The sequence below is a fragment of the Camarhynchus parvulus genome, chromosome 3, assembly GCF_901933205.1.
Source record: "Camarhynchus parvulus chromosome 3, STF_HiC, whole genome shotgun sequence".
Taxonomy (NCBI): domain Eukaryota; kingdom Metazoa; phylum Chordata; class Aves; order Passeriformes; family Thraupidae; genus Camarhynchus; species Camarhynchus parvulus.
Genome location: NC_044573.1, coordinates 84,579,559 through 84,600,205, shown reverse-complemented (window position 1 = coordinate 84,600,205; position 20,647 = coordinate 84,579,559). Strand labels below are relative to the sequence as shown.

Sequence of the window (20,647 nt, the reverse complement as noted above, 5' to 3'; positions counted from 1 at the left end):
GGGATACCGTTCTTCAGTAGTCAAAACATTGTTTTAAAGGCCAAAGTTAAGACCTATTAAGTTTCAAAGTGATTGTACACTAGCAATCCTTCCCAAGATATACTAAAAAAAATCAAAGAAAATATTCCACAATTTCAGCTCAATATAACATTATAATCTGTCATTTGGAAGTTCTTCAAATTATTTCTCCTTTATAAATACTTACACATCTTCATAGATGTGCTGTGTTCAGTTCTGATTTTCTTGCATGTCAAAATTTGCCATGGCTAAGATAACTATTGGAGAAGGTAGATGTATAATTTTAACATTAACATCTACATTTTTACAGGAATTTTGATTCTATCACTTACCCTTTAGTTCAGTGATTGCATTAACTAGTCTCTTCCATCACACATTCATACTTGTAATAAAACTTCTTTATAGCTCTCAGTATGAAGTCTATAGAATATGTATTTGTTTATGTATTTATTTTTCCAGTTTGTTAGTCTTTTTCCTGGTGGCATGGTATGAATTAATTGTAGCATAAATGAGAACCATGCTCTTCTTTTTATTTATTCATTTGGGATTTTTACACACTTCCTCCTAAGGCTTTTGTCTTCCACCGAGCAACATATGAAGAAACTGAATTTCTGTTACTTCTTGTTGGTTGGTTGATTTTCTTTGGAAACTATAGCTTTTCTCAGCTGTTTCTGGGCTAGTAGTTTTTTCTAAAGTATTCACTTAGTAAATCTCACTTAGCGACATAAACAGTCAGTAATTCATCCAGACTTTTTCTGTAGCAGGGAAATTCTGAATAATGTGGTAAAAGATAAAAAAAGTATAACTATTTTAAATAGTCATAAATATTTTCATAATGCTACTCTAGTTATAGGTACATTAAGATAGAATTAATGTCAATATCATAAATATTTTAAGAATTCTGCAGACTTAAATTGCAGAGCATCAAATTGAAACTGAAAAAAGAACATAAACTATACTTGTCTGTAGTCAGTAACTGCATTCTCTTAGAAAATGCGAGAAACAACAGAACTGAAATAATTCTAAAAATCTTCCTAAATATCATAATTTTTTAAACGTCTTCTAAACTGGAATTAAATTCTAAACTGGAATTCTAAACTGGAATTAAATAATTTTCCTGTATACCCACAATAATTTTATAGTAATTAACATTTCAGTGTGTGCTAGCAGCTTTTATGGCAACGTGTCTTAAGAACTTCAAGCTTCACAAACATTACATAACAATATTTGCTTTCCCTTTTACATCCACCACAGTCTGTGATGTATTTTGTCTCTGAAATCTTTGAATAAAACTCATTAGAGAGTATAACTGTATATCATTATTCCACTACATCCACTAAATGAAAATACACTACAAACTCCAGTTCAATTTGTAATACTCATTGTATGAGAATTATTTTTCTTAAAACTTGTTTTTCCAAGATGACTATGGTATTCTAAGTCTTAGATTGTGAAACATCTGCCTGTGAGGCAAGACATTCACCTATAAAGAAATATAGGGGCAAAATGCTAATATGTACATTTCCTTTCTTCACAGCGGTAACCTGCCCCAGCATAGAGACTCTTCTGTCAGAACACGTTGTCTGGAGACTGATTTCTGGGTCACTGAATGAGTATGGAGCTCAAGTCATGCTCAGCTGCAGTCCTGGGTATTATTTATTGGGTCAAAGACTCATACAGTGCAGGGCTAATGGAACCTGGAGCGTAGGCAATGAAAGGCCAGCTTGTAAGGGTAAGGAACATACTTGTTTACAGAATATACTATGCTTTTTAATACATATATTTTCTTTTATAAATAAACTATTTATAAAATAGTTAATATTTTGCTCCCACATTCCAAGTAAGAAAGTGTGAAATTTTCATTAACTTGAAATTAATTTTTTCCAGCTCCTTAAGTGTTAAGTACAATATGTTTCATACAAGAGTCAATGATGTACCATCAAGAAATCAATTTGTATTTCTTCTACTAGGTGGTGCATAAGTATGTAGAAAGTACTAGAAAATGTTATTACTTTAGAAGATTCCAGATTAGAGTTAGATTAGAAGATGATTGCTTTGACCTCTTGGGTGAAGTGTTAAAACTGTACTGTTGGAGAAACGTTCATATGAGCTTTCATAGTGTCTTCATACAAAAATGCCGTAAATTACATCAATCTTGACTTTGGATGTTTAAGGTTTTAGGGAACCATGGCAATCTCAGTGGAATCGTACAAACTTCAAGGGTTACAGTGCCGAAGTCTTAATAAATTTCTCCAAAACTTCATTTTTCTTTTACAAGAAGTTATTCTTTAAATTCTGTTAACTGCAATTGTGTCCCTTTTTTTTTGTGCACACAGACTAAAAAATATAGTTTTGATATTCTGCCTTATATCCAGCTACTGTTCAGCTGCTAACAAGTCTTTGAAAAGATAGTTCTTTCCCACCCTCTGCAATTACAGAAATTTTATGTGAGTAGAAAATGGGATGATCCATATCAGATGCAGTTAACCAAAAGAAAAGTATTAGAAACATAGAGTTGCCGATTGAAGAGATATTAGTTAATTTACAAGAAAGGTACATTGTTTTACCCTCTACTAGAGGACTGATTAGGATTTAATTATAGCAAACTTCATGCCCCAAGAGATATTCAGTAATATATCCATTGGACATGGATCATTAAGATCCAGAAACACTCTGCAGAGTATTTTTCTGAAGTCTACACTTTACTTTCTCTTTGAAAAGAGTTTGATTTATTTTTTTAACATATATATAATTAATATTCAATATTAAAGTTAGGAAAGGCTAATCCCCAAATTACATTAATGTGACATGATCGTAGTCAAAATGAGTCTTACTCAGCTCTAGGCACATTATATACATAAGAAACTATGATATTTTCTGATTATGACCGAGTTAGTTAACTACATGGTAGCTGGTACTTGATTTTATACAAATTCTAACCAATTCCATGTTGTTTTCTACAGTGAACATTTAAATATATGTAAGAGTGGGACCTTGGGATTTTAAGTAGGAAGTATAGTTGTGGTCAAGATGCTATTGAAAGTAAACATGTGATTCATACTGATGTATAAATATAGTTGAAGTTCTTGAGGACAATGGTCTGCATGTTAAATTACAGTGTTTTTTGTACACTCTTCTAGAAACAAAGGAAATGACAGAATGGTTTTAATTAAATTAGAGTTTGATACATTCTTGAAAGACAATTTTTCATGTAATGTGCAGTAGCTGTGGGTTGCAGCTGACGCTACAGAAAGTTTCTCTGATAATTGGTCAAATCTAGGCTTTGGCAAAACCAGATGATTTATTGTTTTAGCAAGCAGACAATCATATATGCTATATGCTTATGAATAGTAGTGGGAAATAAGAAAAAAGACAGTTCATAACAATTCAGAATACTAAATGTTAAAAAGATTTTTAACACTTTACACTGACACAACATTTAAAGCAGCCAGGGAAAGTGTATTTGAGGAGTAGCCATGGATATGTACATATGGAATATAACCACAACCTTCTCAGGAATTCATGTAATTCCCTTGTTTCAGAACTAGAAATATGCCTTGGCTGCTGTCAAGATATGCAAGTATCCCAAAGAATTTTTAGTTTTAGAACATATGTTGCCATATCAAGCATAATTTTAAGCCTTTTCTATGGAATACAACTCCTGTATTTATTCCTATTCCATTTACTTTTTAAGAAAGCATGAGGTGATAAAAAATTATGAAAAACATTTTCCTATTTCAGTATGTTTTGTTTTTTTTCTCCTAGTTATCTCCTGTGGTGGTCTTCCATCTCCACCAAATGGAAATAAGATTGGAACCTTAACAGTGTATGGAGCTACCGCAATATTCACTTGTAACACAGGATACACATTAGTTGGTTCTCATGTGAGAGAGTGCTTGGCAAATGGTCTCTGGAGTGGTACTGAAACCCAATGCCTAGGTAAAACCCCCAAATTTTTGTTCCTTGTTTTGTTTTGTTTTGTCTTAAAAGTATCAAGAACCGGATTTCAGCCTCTTGTCAAGCAACATTTTTGAATCAATGAAAAATAAAGGTACCTTAAATATGGAAGTATTATGTCCTGAATATGACGCTGTGCTATTCTATGAACATATATATTTTCATTAGACATAAAATTACCTTTTATATTGTTGTGATGCTTTTCAAACCAGTATGATTCTTAAGTGACTCAAATAATTGCCCACATTCACAGCACTTTTCTTTGTGGAGTAGGGTGTGTGATGAAACTAAGCTTCAAGATAATCTTCTATTAGGGCTATTCCTGGTGCATTCCAACTACAATTAAGCATTCAGTCAGGGGAAGCAGACAAGAGGCAGTCAAAAGTAAAGCAAAACCAAGACTCTTTCAAACCCTGAGATTTATATAGTTTGGACATTCATTCTCACCCCAACTGTTGCTCTCTTCAGATCCACTCATATTATTTCACACACCTAATACAGACTTAAGGAAAAGGTTCTCTTTTTGAGTAACATTTGAGACTCAGCAGTGGTTTTATTCTTGGTTGTGAACAGGTTATTTATTTCTGGAATTGGTTATTTGCTTTGTCTGCCCTCGTTTTGCAGATTTTCTTCTTGCCTTACAGTTGAATGTACTAGATTGCTCTCAGGCAAGGAGGAATTCTGCTTTCCTCTTCAGAGCTCAACCTCACATAAAAAGCATCTTTCTTCTCTGCTGCCTCACTATGTCATTTTAGCAGAACACATAGCATTCCATGCTTATCTTTATATTCAGGTATACATGGGAATGTCCAAGCACCTCTCCTGGGTAGTGAGGAGTTTTGCAGTGGATTTGTTGCAACACTGTGGATCATGTGCAGTCCCCTGGTGGAAGGCCTCAGAAATTAGTCTGTGGGCTATGGCCTCCCTGTGCCGGATCCAGACAGAACTGTTTTTTAGCACAGTTGCTGAGTTGGCTTTTCTTGTGGATACATTCTTCTCCCCAGGCTTGTTTACTTAGACCCGAGATAATTGGGCAATAGAAACACCTTTATCTTATCTCAAGCTCCAGTCAGGTGGCTTAACTTTATGTCCAGATTTCCAGGAATTTGCTGAGGCTTATTCGGTGAGGGGGGAGCTTTGGTGATGGCACATGAGCAGTGGCTTCTTTATACAGCTGCCAGAGTGGGCAAAGTCCTACAGGGATCTTAGCAATGTTTGAGCCATTAACCATTCACATCTCAATTTCTCACTGGGATTCAGATAAAAATTAAGATTTTTATAACCTTTCATTAAGTATTCCTGATTGACTCCATTTTGCAACAGGAATGTTTGTAGTTAAACTTTTTTGAATACAGTTTTGTAGTATGTTGTCTCTTAAGACATAGAGTGGTCAGAAGTAGTGACCATTGTCTCACAGAACTAACTAACTTCTAATTGTCACTTCATTATTAGTGACTTCCCAGCAAGATGCAGTTGTTTCTGGCAAATTTTATGAAAATGAAGAACACTCATCTGGCTTGATATATTTTCTCACCTAATTGTTCAATTTGAAATATGCTGTATTAAGATGTCATTTTGATGCAGGAAATAAGTATAGGATAGCATAGGCATAGGATATAGGCATAAGCAGAGTACACCAATTGATACTTCTGTTGATATTTAAAGCAGTAAAGAAGTAAAATACTTTTTTTACCTAGGGTAAAATTTGCACTGAGGTGCTGCTTAGGGGAATGCTATGATTCAGAATTACTTTTTCATGTGTAAATTCATCGGTTCCACAGCAGAAGTGTACAGAAGCTTTGTAGCTAAAAACACATCAGCCATCTACTGGTGTCAGGTTATCCCTGGACTGAGGCTGACTGACATTTAAATATGTTGGAACTGCAACTGTGAAGGCTCAACAGCCCAAATTTTTTATGTGTAAGAGTGTTTTCCACAGCCCTTTCGTCTGCTCTAAACATGCAAAGTCTATTGCAAAAAAATAAAGAGCTATTATGCCTGTAGGCTCTTCCAGTGTGTTACACCAGTCATTACCACGGTATTGTCTGACACCTGCATGTAATGAATTCGAGCATAAAGATGTGTATTAGTATTCATTCATTTTGAATAACCTGACATACCACTTCATAATCTGATCAATAATAACAGTATTTAGTACTTATGTACTATACTTTTCTTTTTTGAAAGGCTATATGCAGGATAATTTGGCTGCCAACATATGCAAACTAAACAATACACAAGTCTCAATGGATTCTGTTTGTATTATAAATTGCTCTTGCTCATGAAATGCTGGGAAAGAGGGTTTTTTCTTCTATTCTGACTATTGAGAAATAACATTACATTGAACATCCCTGAAGATTAGCTGTCTATGGTAGTCATTACTTCAGATGTAAATAGTGTAGAGATGGAGAATATTCAGTACATGACTTACATATATATATATATTACATATATAGAACAATACCGCATTATTCTGAAAGTCAATTTAGAAACAATACTTAGTGAAGCTTTTAACTCTTTGGGAAACAGTTAATAAGTTTATTAGATCTCATATTTAGGAAAGATTGTGTCTATATGCAGCTTGAATTAAATTTATATGAAGTCGTCCTTTTCTTCTCCAGGAGTAATTTGGTGCTGGATTTTTCTAATTCAGATTTTACAAATCCCCATTGAAATTTATATAGATTACTAATATCTCCTTATAACTAATATTTTTTTATTTTTTCCCACCTGATTTTCTGCATTCTGCATTTTAAATTATTTTTACAGATCTATTCCCACTTGTAATTAACAAGGGACATCTGGCAGGAACTATTACTGTAGTAAAAGCATTTCTTGCTTTATGATACTTCCCAATTCTATTCTTCTCCTAGAAACTTAGATGACTTTAATTCCTATTTGATTGATTTCATTGTTGAATGAAGCCCTATGCTTAGAAATCTTAAATGCATGGATCTACCTCACCAGACAAAAAAAATCCCATTTACAGCTGGCAGGTTAATCACTACTTAGTCCTTGCTATTTCAAAATCAGACAGGCTCTATAGTGCTAAAAATATTATACAGCTTTGAGTGTGAAAGTCTAAATTTGAGGTACCCTATGCATGCTGCAGAAAGTTTTATTTCTGCTAAGTTCCGTCCTGACTCTCTTACATGCTTTCACATAAAGTATATTAATACTGTGTTCTTCAGACACTTAATTTAGATGCAATTAAGAATACAATCCAAGGTCAATGGAGCTATGTGGGCTCCTCCAGAGAGCAATTCAGGAAAGGTAAATTCTTACATTTTAAAGCTAGATGATGTGAATACTGCTAATTGAATATTCCTAAATTTCAAGGACAAAACGCTACAAATTTATTTCAGAGGTGTCTTTAAGACTTACCTGAAGCCTGTGAAAATTAGAAGGCAAACACACAGGGAGCTCTGAATGAGTCTTTCCATTTCAAAGGAATTATAATGAGTTAGAGATGCTTTTTATCTACACTGTACCTGCATGAATATAATTCAAGACATCTATAGATGAAAATAGATACCACTTCATGTTATCCACTGATATGTGTAGAATTAGTTTATGATTTCAGGTTAAATGAGTACACTAATTTCTGTATCTTAGGAAAGGGTTTTCAATTCCTTATTATTTGTCTCTGTAGAAAGCTAAAATCGGGGAATGTAGTTGAGTCTAAGGCTCAATTTAAGACCTATGTTATCAGTTTGTTAGCATTACATGTATTTATTTTTATTAGTTATACAAGGATAAATATGAATTTGTATGCAAGATTTCTTTCAATTTCACTCACTCAACATATGTCTCTTTTAATTTTATAATATGTCTCTTTCCCCTTTTTCCTTCCAAGAATATTTACAACTAAAATCACAAACCTATGTGTTTTTATATATCATTTGTGTGTATGGCTGACCACAGGTTCATAGAGGGCACAGGGCAAATTGGAAGCATTTATTTTGCCTTACTCCCTCTGCGAAATCAGTGGCATTTAATTGCAGATCAGTGTGTTTTCCTGAAAACACATTTTTCCCTGTGTTTTTACACCTTTTAGGTGCAAAACTACACGTAAAAGAATCAAGGACACACTTAAAATCTAAAGTTAAATATAATTTACTTAATTCCATCTTTTAATTATATGATATTTATAATGCCTTAGATTTATCAGTATGAAAATATGCTGCTGTGGACTATGGTTGTGTAAAAATATCTAATCCTTTAATTGATAACTCATACGTAAGTTGCAGTATAATATTATGATATTGACTTTTATTTGAAATTCTTACTAAAATAAAATAGAATTATTTTTATCTTGCTTTCCAGGTGTTTTAGAATAAAACTGCAGAACCAACCCTGATGCATATGAACAATTTTCTAAATTCTTGAGGGAATATTTTATTTTAAAAAATCGCCTCACAGACTTCTTCATTTTCTTTAATTTTAGTTGATGAGAAAATTACATACATTTTGTGTCATTGCAGTGCTCTTTCAGTTCTTGATATTTTGGAATAGCTAATTTAAATGAGTCAAAATTCCCTGAAAAATCATTAAATACAGTAGGTGGAATGATCTGTAAATGAAACTACTCACATAATAAGTTCAGCAACTTGTTAAATCCCCATTTAAGAGAAATGCATCATATTTTTCGTTATGCCAGGTGGCACATTTCATCTATCTTTCTTCTTGAAATTCCCTGTGGTCCTGTGTTTGTCTTCTGTGCAGCTACTGCTTTTCAATTTTTTATTATTTAGAGCTAGAAAACAAAAAAAAAATCCAAATGTATTCCTTTCTATTTCACCTCCCTCCCTGGGGAAAAAATAGGGAGAAAATATTAGGAACTAATTTCTAGGCATAGGGAAAATAAGAAAATGATTGGGAACAGGCAGGATGGAAGAATCAAAAGCAAACCTTGATAATCTTACTGCCTTTTCCAGTGACTGTCTCATGAGATGTAGATTTCAGCAGTAGATTTCTTTCACTTTGTGGTTTAGCAAAACTTTTGAAACAGTCTCCCCTTGTTTCCTTGTAGCCAAATTGAGAAGACAGGGACTGGATGGGGGCACTGCAAAATGGATGGAAAACCAATTGAGCCAGCAAACTCTAGGGGTATTGTTTCTTGATTCCAAGTGTGACTAGGAGCCAGTGGATGCTGGGGATGAATACAAAGGCCCACACTCTCCAGCTCTGTCCTTCACTGGAGAACAAATTGGGATGCAGCTGCAGCAAGTTTGAGGGTGACATGAAATGAAGAGTTGATGTGTGGATTCTAGTACTGCTAGACAGAGGGACCTTTAAAATCTTTAGGCATGGGCCAACAGGAAGGTCATAAAGTTCAGGAAAGACAAATACAGAATCCTGCCCTTTGTCTTGAATAATTCCATTTGTGAGTACTCTTGGAACTGACTGGGTAAAAAACAAGCTTTACAGAAAGCACCCAGGTGACTGAGTGGAGAGGCTGACTAAGAGTTAAAAGTGTGGCCTTGCAGTAAAAATATCATGCTGGAGTGTATGAGCACCAGTGTAGTCACCAGGTCATGGTTATTATTTCCTCTTCACCACTCATGTGGAAAATTGTGTATGGTTTTTGTGTCCTCCACCATACAAGACAGATATTGCAAAATGAAGCAAGTTCAGGGGAAGAACCCATTTAGGGGCCAGGGGCTGGAATATCTTTTAGACAAGGAGAGGCTGAGTGAGGCTGGAGGAGAGAGAAGGGTAAAAGGGATCATATTACTAATTTGGACTGAGAAAAATAAGATAAATTATCCCATGACACATTTCAAGGGTAAAAATATGCTTTCAGTGTCCTCTGTTGCCATATTCTCTGTTGTAAGGGGAAAGGTAGCTGTACAATTAGTGAAAAACTTGCATTCATACTTTCTTCCTCAAATTTGCAGAATAATACCACAATGTCTTCTTAGAGGTATCAGCAACCGTACAATTAGGATTTTTATAATAATCCTGCATGTATGAAAAACCTAATAAAATGGTGTATGCTTTATCCTTCTAGTGTTTTAGAGGAGCCATTCAGTGTGAATGAAATCTAATGTCTAGAACAATAAAGGGGCTTTATTAGAAAGATTGAATCCCAAAGAAAAGTTGCAAAAAAGTTGCTGTTGATGGATACAGCCTGCATGAAACAGAAGGGATCACACACACACACAACCAAATGTAGCTGCAGACTTGAGCCTTAGGTTCCAGTCCTCACCTCTCAAAATGAGGACTTAGCACATGTTTTAGATGAAATTACTGCAGTTGTAATTAATCAGTGTCACCACAAAAAAAACCCAAAAAACAAAAAACAAACTCTTTTCTCCTCCTTAATCAGTAAAGAGAAATAGGTTTTTTGCTCAGCAATTGTGTTTTCAAACAGAATAAAGAATCCAGAATGAATTAAATCATTACTTGGTTTCCTCACTGCCAAGACTGCTATTATCCTGGAATAATGGATTCTGTAATGTTTTAACAGCAGCTGAAATAAGGAGGAAACAGTGCTGGCAGACATTCATTCCTGTTCATGCCTTCTATCTAGAAAATGCTTATAAACTCATATTCATGTCAAAATTATAGTAAGCTCTTCTTTATATTGCTTTAAAATTTCGTCAGTACCAACAAAAATACCCTACTTCTATTTTTTATTATGCTGAAGTGCCTTAGTAAGATTGTCTTTTTCCCCTCAGAAGTGTGAGGTCTTTAACTCTCAAACCGGTACTATTATTTCGTCATAGAATTCTTATTTCTCTAGTTCATGATTTTCTCCTTCAAAGAAGTAGAAGAAATATCATCTGAAGGGTTTATACTTGAGAACTTGCTCTGCACAGTGCAGTAGTTGACTCTAAATATATTGTTTATTGAAAATAAAGTTGCAATTTTGTTGGCTTTTTTTTCTTGTAAATTTTAGCAAGTCTTATGAAAATACATGTTTTTGATGGTTGTTCTTTTCCTGTAGCTGGTCACTGTGGCTCACCAGACCCTATTGTAAATGGCCATATTAGTGGGGATGGTTTCAGTTATCGTGACACTGTAGTCTACCAGTGTAATCCTGGCTTTCGACTCGTTGGTACATCTGTCAGAATTTGCCTACAGGACCACAAGTGGTCTGGACAAACTCCTGTTTGTGTCCGTAAGTACAATTAATTTTTCACTGAATTGTTGCTACTATTTTAAATGTAATTGAATATTAATAGTGGATTGGATGTTCAAAAGTGTTTGGGCTCAGATCAGATGTTTAGTGGACCTGTTGTCAGTTACAAGGGTTGTTATGATCCAGTTTCTAGATAGACCTAGCATGGACTTGTTAATATTTCCAGTAACTCCTGATATTTGTTGTTTCAGAAATGGGATGGCATAGGAGCTGAGGGGGTTTGAATAGCAGGCTGCAACTGTGCAACTTAATCTATCACTTTCTCTTTGTCCAGGCATAGTTGTAATGCCAAGTATGGACTTGCTGAGCCTCTCCTATTTTTTTCACCAAGAGTGAAAAAGTCCTTTAAGGACAAAGCTGGACTAGTCATCTAGCATTTCTGATAGTCACTGCCTGTTTTTGCAAATTGGCCTCAAGTTGACTTATCAATGCAAGCAAGGCATGGTGTTGGATTATGCTACATCTGTTAGGAGAGATGTTCATTTTTTTATAGCTTTTACTATTTCCTAATTCATCTGTTTTTGAAAATCCCATAATTAAGTAGTAGAATTGCGGAGTGTTTCCTTCTCTAGTTCCTTCTTAATTTGTGTGGCAGATTATCTGACATTTTCTGAAACATCAGCCATTTAACAGTCAAGTCAAATTTCTCCAGTGTTTATTTTATTCCTTTATTATGTAGTTGATTTTATTTCCTTTTAATTTCAGTTTCATTAAAGAGCCCCAATTTTATACATATTTTTAAAATGGAAAATTTATATCAACTCCTTCAATGCTCTATTTTTTAAGATGTCTGCCATTCAGACATAACTATTGTCTACACAGAGAATCACTAAGATGATCAGCTTTTCTGTTCAATACATACCAAATTTCTAAATGTTCAGTATTTTCTTTCTTATGTTAAAATTAAAAATTTTATATGTATACAGTGGCAGGAAATATCTGCCAAGTGTCATTGGCCTTTTAAAATCCTGTTTATATCTTCAAGTGATTTATATTCATTAAAGGAGTCACAACTAGCATTATTACTATTAGTGCATTCATTTGACTGTGCAGCAAATAAAATCCCTTCAAAAGAAAGGAGCAAAGCTGGGAGGCCATGGGAGGGGCAGGAGGCTTCTCCTTCTTATATGGATGTTATCGTTACCATTATGAGAAGAACTGGCATCAGTTTCTGTTATTAGAGTTTGCCTAATTTTTTCCATTGCAAGATGGTTTTCTTTTGCTTAGAGCACTGCCAGACTAAAAAACCATGCAAGATGATTTGGTTTATGTCAGCCTCCAAACTTTAGGGGATTTTCCTCCTTTCATTAATTTATTTAAGAAATTCCCATAAAAATGAGGCTTTTATTTCTGAGATGTAAAGTGAAAACATGCTGTTTACCAATGCTAGGAATGTGTTCTACTGAAATATTTTTCTGACTGAGCATTGTGGAGCCTGAGCTAGAAATATGGCTGTGGTGGGTTGACCTTGGCTGGATGCCAGGTGGCCACTGAGCTACTTTCACTCCCCTCCTCAGGAAGGCAGGGGAAAAATGTAAGATGGCAGCTTAGTAAAACAAAAGTGAATGGTTGCGTGGGCAAGCAAAGAAAATAAAGATTTTCGTTTTCTCCTTCCCATGAGCAAGCAATGTCTGGCTGCATCCCAGGAAAGAGGGCATCAGAATGTATAACAGTTGCTCCAAAACATGCATGTAAATAATGGATGATACCTCCCCTCCTCCCCTGCTGCCACCCGGCCTGCCCCTTCCTCCTCCTCCCTCTTGGCTTTTATATCTGAGCAATCATACAGTATGGAACATCCCTTTGGTCAGCTAACCTGGTTATATCCCCTTGTGATGTTGAGACACTCCCAGCCTACGGGTGGGAAGGTGGAATGTTGTGGAAACAGCAGTGATGCTGTGCAGTGCTGCTCAGCAGTAGCAAAACAGTGTGATGTTCTCAACATCTTTCCAGCTAATGATACAAAGTGGAGCACCATAAGTTATCCATCTCAGCTAGATCCAATACAATAGCAGAGATATTACAAAGACATTAGGGGCTGTGCCCCTGAAAATTTGCCCCACATTTGTCTTTATTTTGTGAGCTTTTTACAGAAAATCACATCTTTTTATACTTTTAATTTACTTGAAAGGATTTTTAGATTTGTAAAGTACCAGACGTTGCCTTAAAAAAAAAAACTAAAGAAACACTTGTAGTTCTCCACCTACACCTAATGTGACTACTTAACATTCTTAGCTTTATATATGAGTCAGCCTCCTTCATCTTGCAAAATTTGTGACACACAGGTCTTTCCCCATCTCTCTACTGGATAATCAGTTGGACCACACTTTAGCCAAGAATTTTCTGAAAGGTCTTTCCATTTGCAGCTTATTGAGAGTTAATAGGAAATAAGAAGATTTCTGCTTAGTTCCTTGTGAGTAGCAGCACAACAAAATCAAAAGAAAAAATAAACTCGTGTATAGATTATTTATTCAAGTACGATAAACATCACTAGTACAGAGTTGAGAAGTTCTGTGTTTGTGCATGTGTGCATATGTACATTCTGATTTTCCATTGTTAGTATCTATGGTTTTGTATCTTTTTCTATAATTATTTAATATCTTGTCACATGGAAAACTAGAGCTTGACCATAATAAGCTTATTTTATAAGTTCTGTTTTATCAAAATCAGCACACATAATATATAATGGGAAAGATTTACTCCAAAAAGTTATTTCTTTATAGTCATAAGAAAATTGGATTAAAAGAATCACTACTTCAGCAAAGCAGTGCAAGATCTTTGAAACTGGAATGTTTCAGAACTCCAGAATGTTCTGAAATGTTCTGTGCCTCAAGTTTGTTTGGCTCTACTGCATGTTTAAGCTTGCTAGGAAAAAAATATTTTCCTTTATTTGTATTAGTAGGAACTTTTAAATGCATTTTTTATGCTTTAATGCCCATCGGATGTATGTGAAAATGCACATATTTATATATATGTATATATAAATATAGATTTAGATTTATTACAACTTTCAACATAAGGTAAAAAGTAGTGCAGTTAAGAATCCTCAACAAATATATCCTATTCTTTTTCTTATATGTCTTGTATAAATGTCAAAGACAAATGCAGAAGGGGAAGAAACACAAACCCAAAATCCAAAACCAAAATGCCAACGGAGCTCCAACCTGCAAGTGGTTCCATGGATCAGTACCTTTCACTTAGATGCTAACCTGCCTATTTTTCCTCTAACAGCAATCACATGTGGACATCCTGGGAATCCAGCTCATGGAATGACCAATGGCAGTGAGTTCAATTTAAACGATGTGGTAAATTTCACCTGCAACACTGGATACTTACTTCAGGGTGCTTCTCGGGCACAGTGTCGAAGCAATGGGCAGTGGAGTAGTCCTTTACCCAACTGCCGAGGTAAGAGTTTACCCTGCCTCAAAAACCTCAAAAAACTCACAAGCCTGTGCTTTAGGAACTTGTTCCCGGTGCTTTAGGAACTTATTCTCACCTTTATTTGAGTTTCTGCATTTCTATATTGGAGATTGTTGTTACAGCTGAGTATTGGGGAAGCCGAGATTTTCAGTATTTTCACTCAAGGTTCTTAGACTGCAAACACCAGCTTTTAGTTTATAGACATATAAAGTCTTTGTATCTAGACATATAAAGAACTTTGTATCACAAAAGTTATAGTACATCAATAAATGACAGTTGCCTGTCTAGCCTGAATTAGGTGCATTTTGATACAGTTTTCATAAATGGTCGTTATGAAATGATGAAATTGAATATTTATGTATCCAAACATTATTAATTCTCTTTTTTCCTAGCAATACCTGACAGATGTGAAACTTGATTTTTTCTTACCCCAACCAAAAAAAAAAAGGATAAAGTAAGATTTAATTTTGCTTGGTTTTTTTGCAAGGACATCTGAGTTTCATTCCTGGTGTGCTATGAGTAAAATGGACATGTTTGAGAGATGAGAATGAAGCAAAGGTTTGTGTTATGAGAAAATCTGTGTCAAATGAACATATTAGGAAAGGACAAAGAAAAAACATTTTAAAATGCAATCTACAATTCTGAGATTGAATTATTTATCCAGATCCCAGTAATGTAATTAAGATTAAAACTCTCTGAAGTTAACCTTTTTTTACTCCTTCCATTTTTGACCAATGTTTTTATTTATTTTCTTTAATTTTTGGCTATTGTTGCAGAATATGGAGCTAACTCATCTTTGGTCTGTTCCACCAATATCTTGGTCAGACACCTAAAATCAGTTCACTCAGTTTAGTGTTTTTATGTTATATGCCCCAAAATAACTTCTTCTGGTATAGTACATGCTCTCTCAATGATGAATCCATTAAGATACTGATATTTAATGATATTGTGAAATATTTTCTGTTGAATCACTGAGGCAGACTGGGTCAGTCTGGCCAAATCTTCTGGCCAAATCATAGATGCAAACTGCCAGAAAAGCGAAGGCAGGACATGACGTAAATAATGTAAGATATACTGAAAGATCTCAAAGGCCTGGGGAAAACTTTTTGAGATACTCTATATCCTTCAGTGCCCTTTTTGTGAAGGGTCTGGAAGGAAATGTATTTTAATGGCTATTTTACAAATGTTGTTCCTGGTCATAATCAAAGCTGGAATTATCTGGGTTCATTTATAAATGTTAATAACAGTGCTAATTTCCAAATATGTAAACCAAAAACAAATTAAAGAATGCTTAATGTCTGGAAAGAATCTGATGGCTATGTCTGCTATGAAACATGCAAAGAAATAGAACACAAAAATTTCTCCAGAAATTCAGTGGTTACTGAGCTTTACTTGAGTATTTTCTTTCACTGGAAAAATATTAGAACAGTGTAAGTACTATGCTTTTTGTTCTTGTATCATCTTTTATAGGCTAAAGGAAATTGCAGGCAGCAAAGTCATTCTAAGGATACAACACTGGAATTAAAGATCATGTAATAAGAACTTAACTTCAGCTATTGTACTTTTATTATCTCCACCTGTTGGTTTATTAAAAATCTTATTGTACTACAACTGTTGTTTCTACGAATAATAATTATCTTTGGTGATTAGCTCATCACAATGTTTCAGAGATAGCTGATGCAATTTCAGGCTCAGTGTGTGTGGAATTAGATCTTTCATTCTCATTAAAACAATAAAGAGACGGCAATTCCCTCAGTCACTACCCTCAGAATTTATTCAAGTGAGTTAACTAACATAGCAATACAATTATTGGAACAGAGAAACAAGAGTTAGCAAACTGTTTCTATTTAGGCTCATGGGGTTTTTTTCCCTTTTATACTGTTTTCTTTTGCTGCACCTAAGTGTACAAACTCGTCTGTCTCATCTGTGAGGCATTTAAGTAAGGTTTTATTTGTTGGAAACACATACTTTTTCATTTATACCATAGATGCAATCAGAGTCTGCTCTGTTTGACTGCCAGAGGAAGAGACAGAACAGCTTTACTGAAGTTCAACTGCACTTATGAGCTGAGTTACTCAGCTATTTACATTGAATTCCATTACATTTATTAAAAGGAAAACAAAATCTAAATGAAAGCAAGAATAAACAATGCAAAGACTGAGAAGATTTTTTAAAAAGAACATAAGAATTAGGATGTTTACAGTTACTACAACATTATTTCAGTGGTCTCTCCTGTTTATTTTTGTTTTCCTTTTAAAATTTATTCACAGGAATTTGAGTTTGATTGAGGCCAGTTTATGGTCTGAAATCTTGTTTAGGGAGGTTGGTTTTCCGAAAGGAGTGAGTATTATAGATGCAACTCTGCCAAGATCCATGCACTTAAGAATGGTAAACTCCTACCAGAATGGAGTGGCCCAGCATTCTCTTAGCTTGGTGTCTACAGTTTTGGCTATTCTCATGCAGGCGGTGAGAAGCTGGACTTTTGCCATTCACTCAGTGCTTCTTCACTTCATTCTTCTCTTCAATTAGTATTTGTTTCTCTATAGCAAGATATATTTTTCAGTGACTGCCCTGTATCTCTTCCATCATGAACTACAAGGATTGACCTAATTTCGTCACCTACACCATGCACCCTGCTATAACCCAGAGCGCTTTCCTGCTAATCATAACACTGCAACTGCTCACCTCTGTGACCGAGTTTAACTGATTTAAAGGGTTTGAAAAAGTTGTCATGAAGTTTGCAATTCATCCAAGAAATCTCTCCTCATGGAGAGTAATATACTGTCTAAAGTAACAATAACTGTTTTAAATGTATTCGTGCACCAGAAGATATTTATTTGTACTGTAAAGGGAATATTCAATATCCACACCAGCTAAAGCATATCAGTGTTAGAGTAGTTCTGTACCATTCTCCTAGTACGTGCATCTCTGATCTAGAAATGTGGGGAATTGGTCCTTTAATTATATGAAAATTTAAAGTGCTGTAATATAATTGCCTTGATAATTGGTATTGTTTCTCATTTTAGGTTAGGGTGGTTAGTTGACCTTGCAGTTAGTATGTAGCAGTTTCTCTCTGCTGTTCCTGCTCACTTTTCTTCTCTGGCGTGTGTTCTCCACAGGCTGCAGAGAATATCTACTCCCTCATGCACTGCCTTCTCCTCTAAACTCTATTCCCTTTCTTACTTGTCACTGTTGTGTGTGTGGCCTCCTCTCTCTGGTGTATTCTACCCTTTCCTAAATATATCTTCAGAGAAACTTTTCTCATGGCTTACATCTGATTTGAAGAGAGACTAAGAGCTGGGGCTGTTTAGCTTAGAGGAGAGAAGGCTCAGGGAAATGTTGCTCATCATCTATATGTATCTAAGGGACTGTATAAAAAGAGGTCCAGACTTCTCAGTGGTGTTCACTGAAAGTATGTGATGCAAAGGGTACAAAATAAAACATAAGATAAAACTTTTTAAATATGAGGGTGATAAAACACCTGAATACGTTTCCCAGAGACATTGTGGATTTTCCATTCTTACAGCTATTCAAAACCTAACTGGACAAAGCCCTGGCCAAACTGCTGAGTTGTCACTTCCAAGTTCAAGTATTCTTGTATACATATGATGACTAAAGCCCATATATATACACCAACAATATTCCTATGTTAAATTTGGTCTTAATGAATTGATTACAACTTAACTAAAGCAAGTAATAGCACTTTTTCTGGCATAAGCCTTTACTTCTAAAATTGTGTTTTATTTAATGCATGGAAAACATTTATTTTGAAGTTCATTGTTAACAATGAATTATGAATTTGTTTACAAAGAAAGTAAATCTTCCAGCTCTTTAAATATCCTGCTGGGAAAGGATAGATTCCTGGCAAACCCGCATAATTTAATTCAACTGAGATTTTACAGATGACCTTTCTTTCAAACCTCGGTTGGGTTCACCTGAGTCAATAATGAACTTGGCTTCATTTGGCTGAGACTGCACAGCAAGTGCTACAAATTAAAGACTACTTCTTGAAGTCATTGTAGAATTTATTTTGTTTTATTTTATTTTGTTGAAACTGAACTGTTATATGTGCATACAAAACCTAGATATTTTAGGAAAATAAAGCTGGCGCAGTTCTTAGGCACCCTTTTGCAACAATACATTGCTTCTGTCTGTTGTGTCAATAGTAGGTTAACGGTTAAGTAATCAGCAACAGGAAATTTAGTAAGAAAATTAAATGGGAGGTTTTGGAGAAGAAAAATGTAATGCACCCAAAAGATCACATTTGCTATTTAAGATCTGCATGATAAAAACTTGTATGAAAAAAAGGATTTTAGTGTTTGTATTTCCTAAATGCACTGCAAGCACTGAATTGTTTTGCAAGGATATTTCCCCCTACTCCAGAATGGTTTTGTGTCTGTTTTGGCTCAGTAAGTAAAACCTTTTATCTCTGAAAATCTGCTTTTTTTTTTTAGTATTTTCTTTGGACCTGTGTTCTGAGGTAATGTTATTCTTAAGATACCCATGCCTTGGGGAAACTATGTTCCCACTGTTTCTGTCACCAGTGAAAAAAGAGCATGTTGTGATGTTAAGGTACTTTGTGAGATAGAAGCCCCATTTTTTTAGAAATTATTTAAGCACTAATATCTATTTAAAAATTGTATTTAATCCTTTTGATGGACCCAGTATTTTCTAAAGATTTTTATTAAACACATTTACAACAATTCTCATACATATACAGTAATACATTACACAACAATACTTATAGATACACAGTAAAATGTTATACAACTATACTTATGCATTAGAGTAATACATTATATCAGTTACATTACACCAGCATCTATTTCTTCTTGTCGAGGCGGTCATAACTCAAAGCAAATACCTTAAATGTCCCAAACCAAATCCCTCAAATGTCCCATAATTATTACTTGTTGGTGGCTCACCTATTCCCAGGTGTCTTGACTGAGATAATCAGGTCTAGACCTCTTTGTGGCTTCCACCTGCCACTCTCTGCTACACCAATGCTGCCTCCCCCACTCCGTCCCAGTGGGTCACAGTAGCCCTAAACACTAATACTTACACATTACAGTAAACCTTACAACAAACACTAATACATTACAGTAAACATTACAACTACAGAGTCCATCCCCTGCAGGGGCTTTTCCCAAAGCATCCAGCCAGGAGCATCTGCAGCTAATCCAGCAGTGATCCAATGAAGGATATTGCTGCCAGACTGCCACAGAGCCCTGGCATGTCCAAAGCTTCTCAACCCTCTCCTGGGTCCTACCCTCCTGGGGTCCATCTTCTGATAACAACAGAGTCCATCCCCTCCAGGAGAACTCACCACCTTCTCCAGGGACTCTTCTGGTCCTCACCCTCTCCTGGGGCCCCAGGATTCTTCTCTTCTCTCCTGGGGTTCCTGGTCTTTGCGGCAGCCTTCTCCTGGGCAGCCTTCACAACAGCCATGCAGCTCTTCTTGCATTCTTCATCTGGCTCTTGCTCTGACTCTTTGGCTGACTCCACCCTTTTATGCTCCTTGTACTTAATTGCTTACAGGTGTATATGCCGCTTGTTCTTAATTGGCCCCAGCTGCAACTCATTGGGGAATACTGTGCCCCCCTTACTATTCTCCCTACAAGATTGGTGACAACCTTTTCTGTAATGTGAAGGTCTCTGAAGTATGACTTTAAATTCATCATATAAACTCTTCATTATCCACATGGACTCTATCTTTACTTTTATTTATTTGATAAAGAACAGGTCAAGTAGTTAGTTTACTTGCCTTTAAACTTGAACCAAATGGCATCAGAAAAATTAAAATACCCAGATCTCTATTCTCTGCTACAAACCTGCCTGCGTAGAGCTTGGTGCAGCCTGGATGTGCTACCCCAGAAGGAGTTATGACTATATTAAATCCTAAGCCAAGTATGTCCACTGTTTTGGATTTTTGGTTGGTTTTTTTTTTTCCATTAGCAGTTTGGAACCACTTTCCATTTAGTCTTTGGAAGCACAGAAAGCCAATCTCCATTCTTTCTACTTGTCATAATAATTCCTAACCACCAAAATGAGAACTGAATCAGGTGGTCTCATCAGGGCTCTGCACTCCTGATTGCACTGCAGGTC

At 35.4% G+C, this 20,647-nt stretch overlaps 1 protein-coding gene across 1 annotated transcript in view; it reads left to right on the top strand.

Annotated features, from left to right (window-relative positions):
* CSMD1 (CUB and Sushi multiple domains 1) overlaps positions 1–20,647 on the top strand; it is a 1,057,303-nt gene that overhangs the window by 991,390 nt on the left and 45,266 nt on the right. The window contains exons 51-54 of the mRNA XM_030946379.1: positions 1,556–1,750; positions 3,784–3,957; positions 10,928–11,101; positions 14,354–14,527. Of these exons, the coding sequence (XP_030802239.1) occupies positions 1,556–1,750; positions 3,784–3,957; positions 10,928–11,101; positions 14,354–14,527 (717 nt within the window). The remainder of the gene's footprint in view (positions 1–1,555; positions 1,751–3,783; positions 3,958–10,927; positions 11,102–14,353; positions 14,528–20,647) is intronic.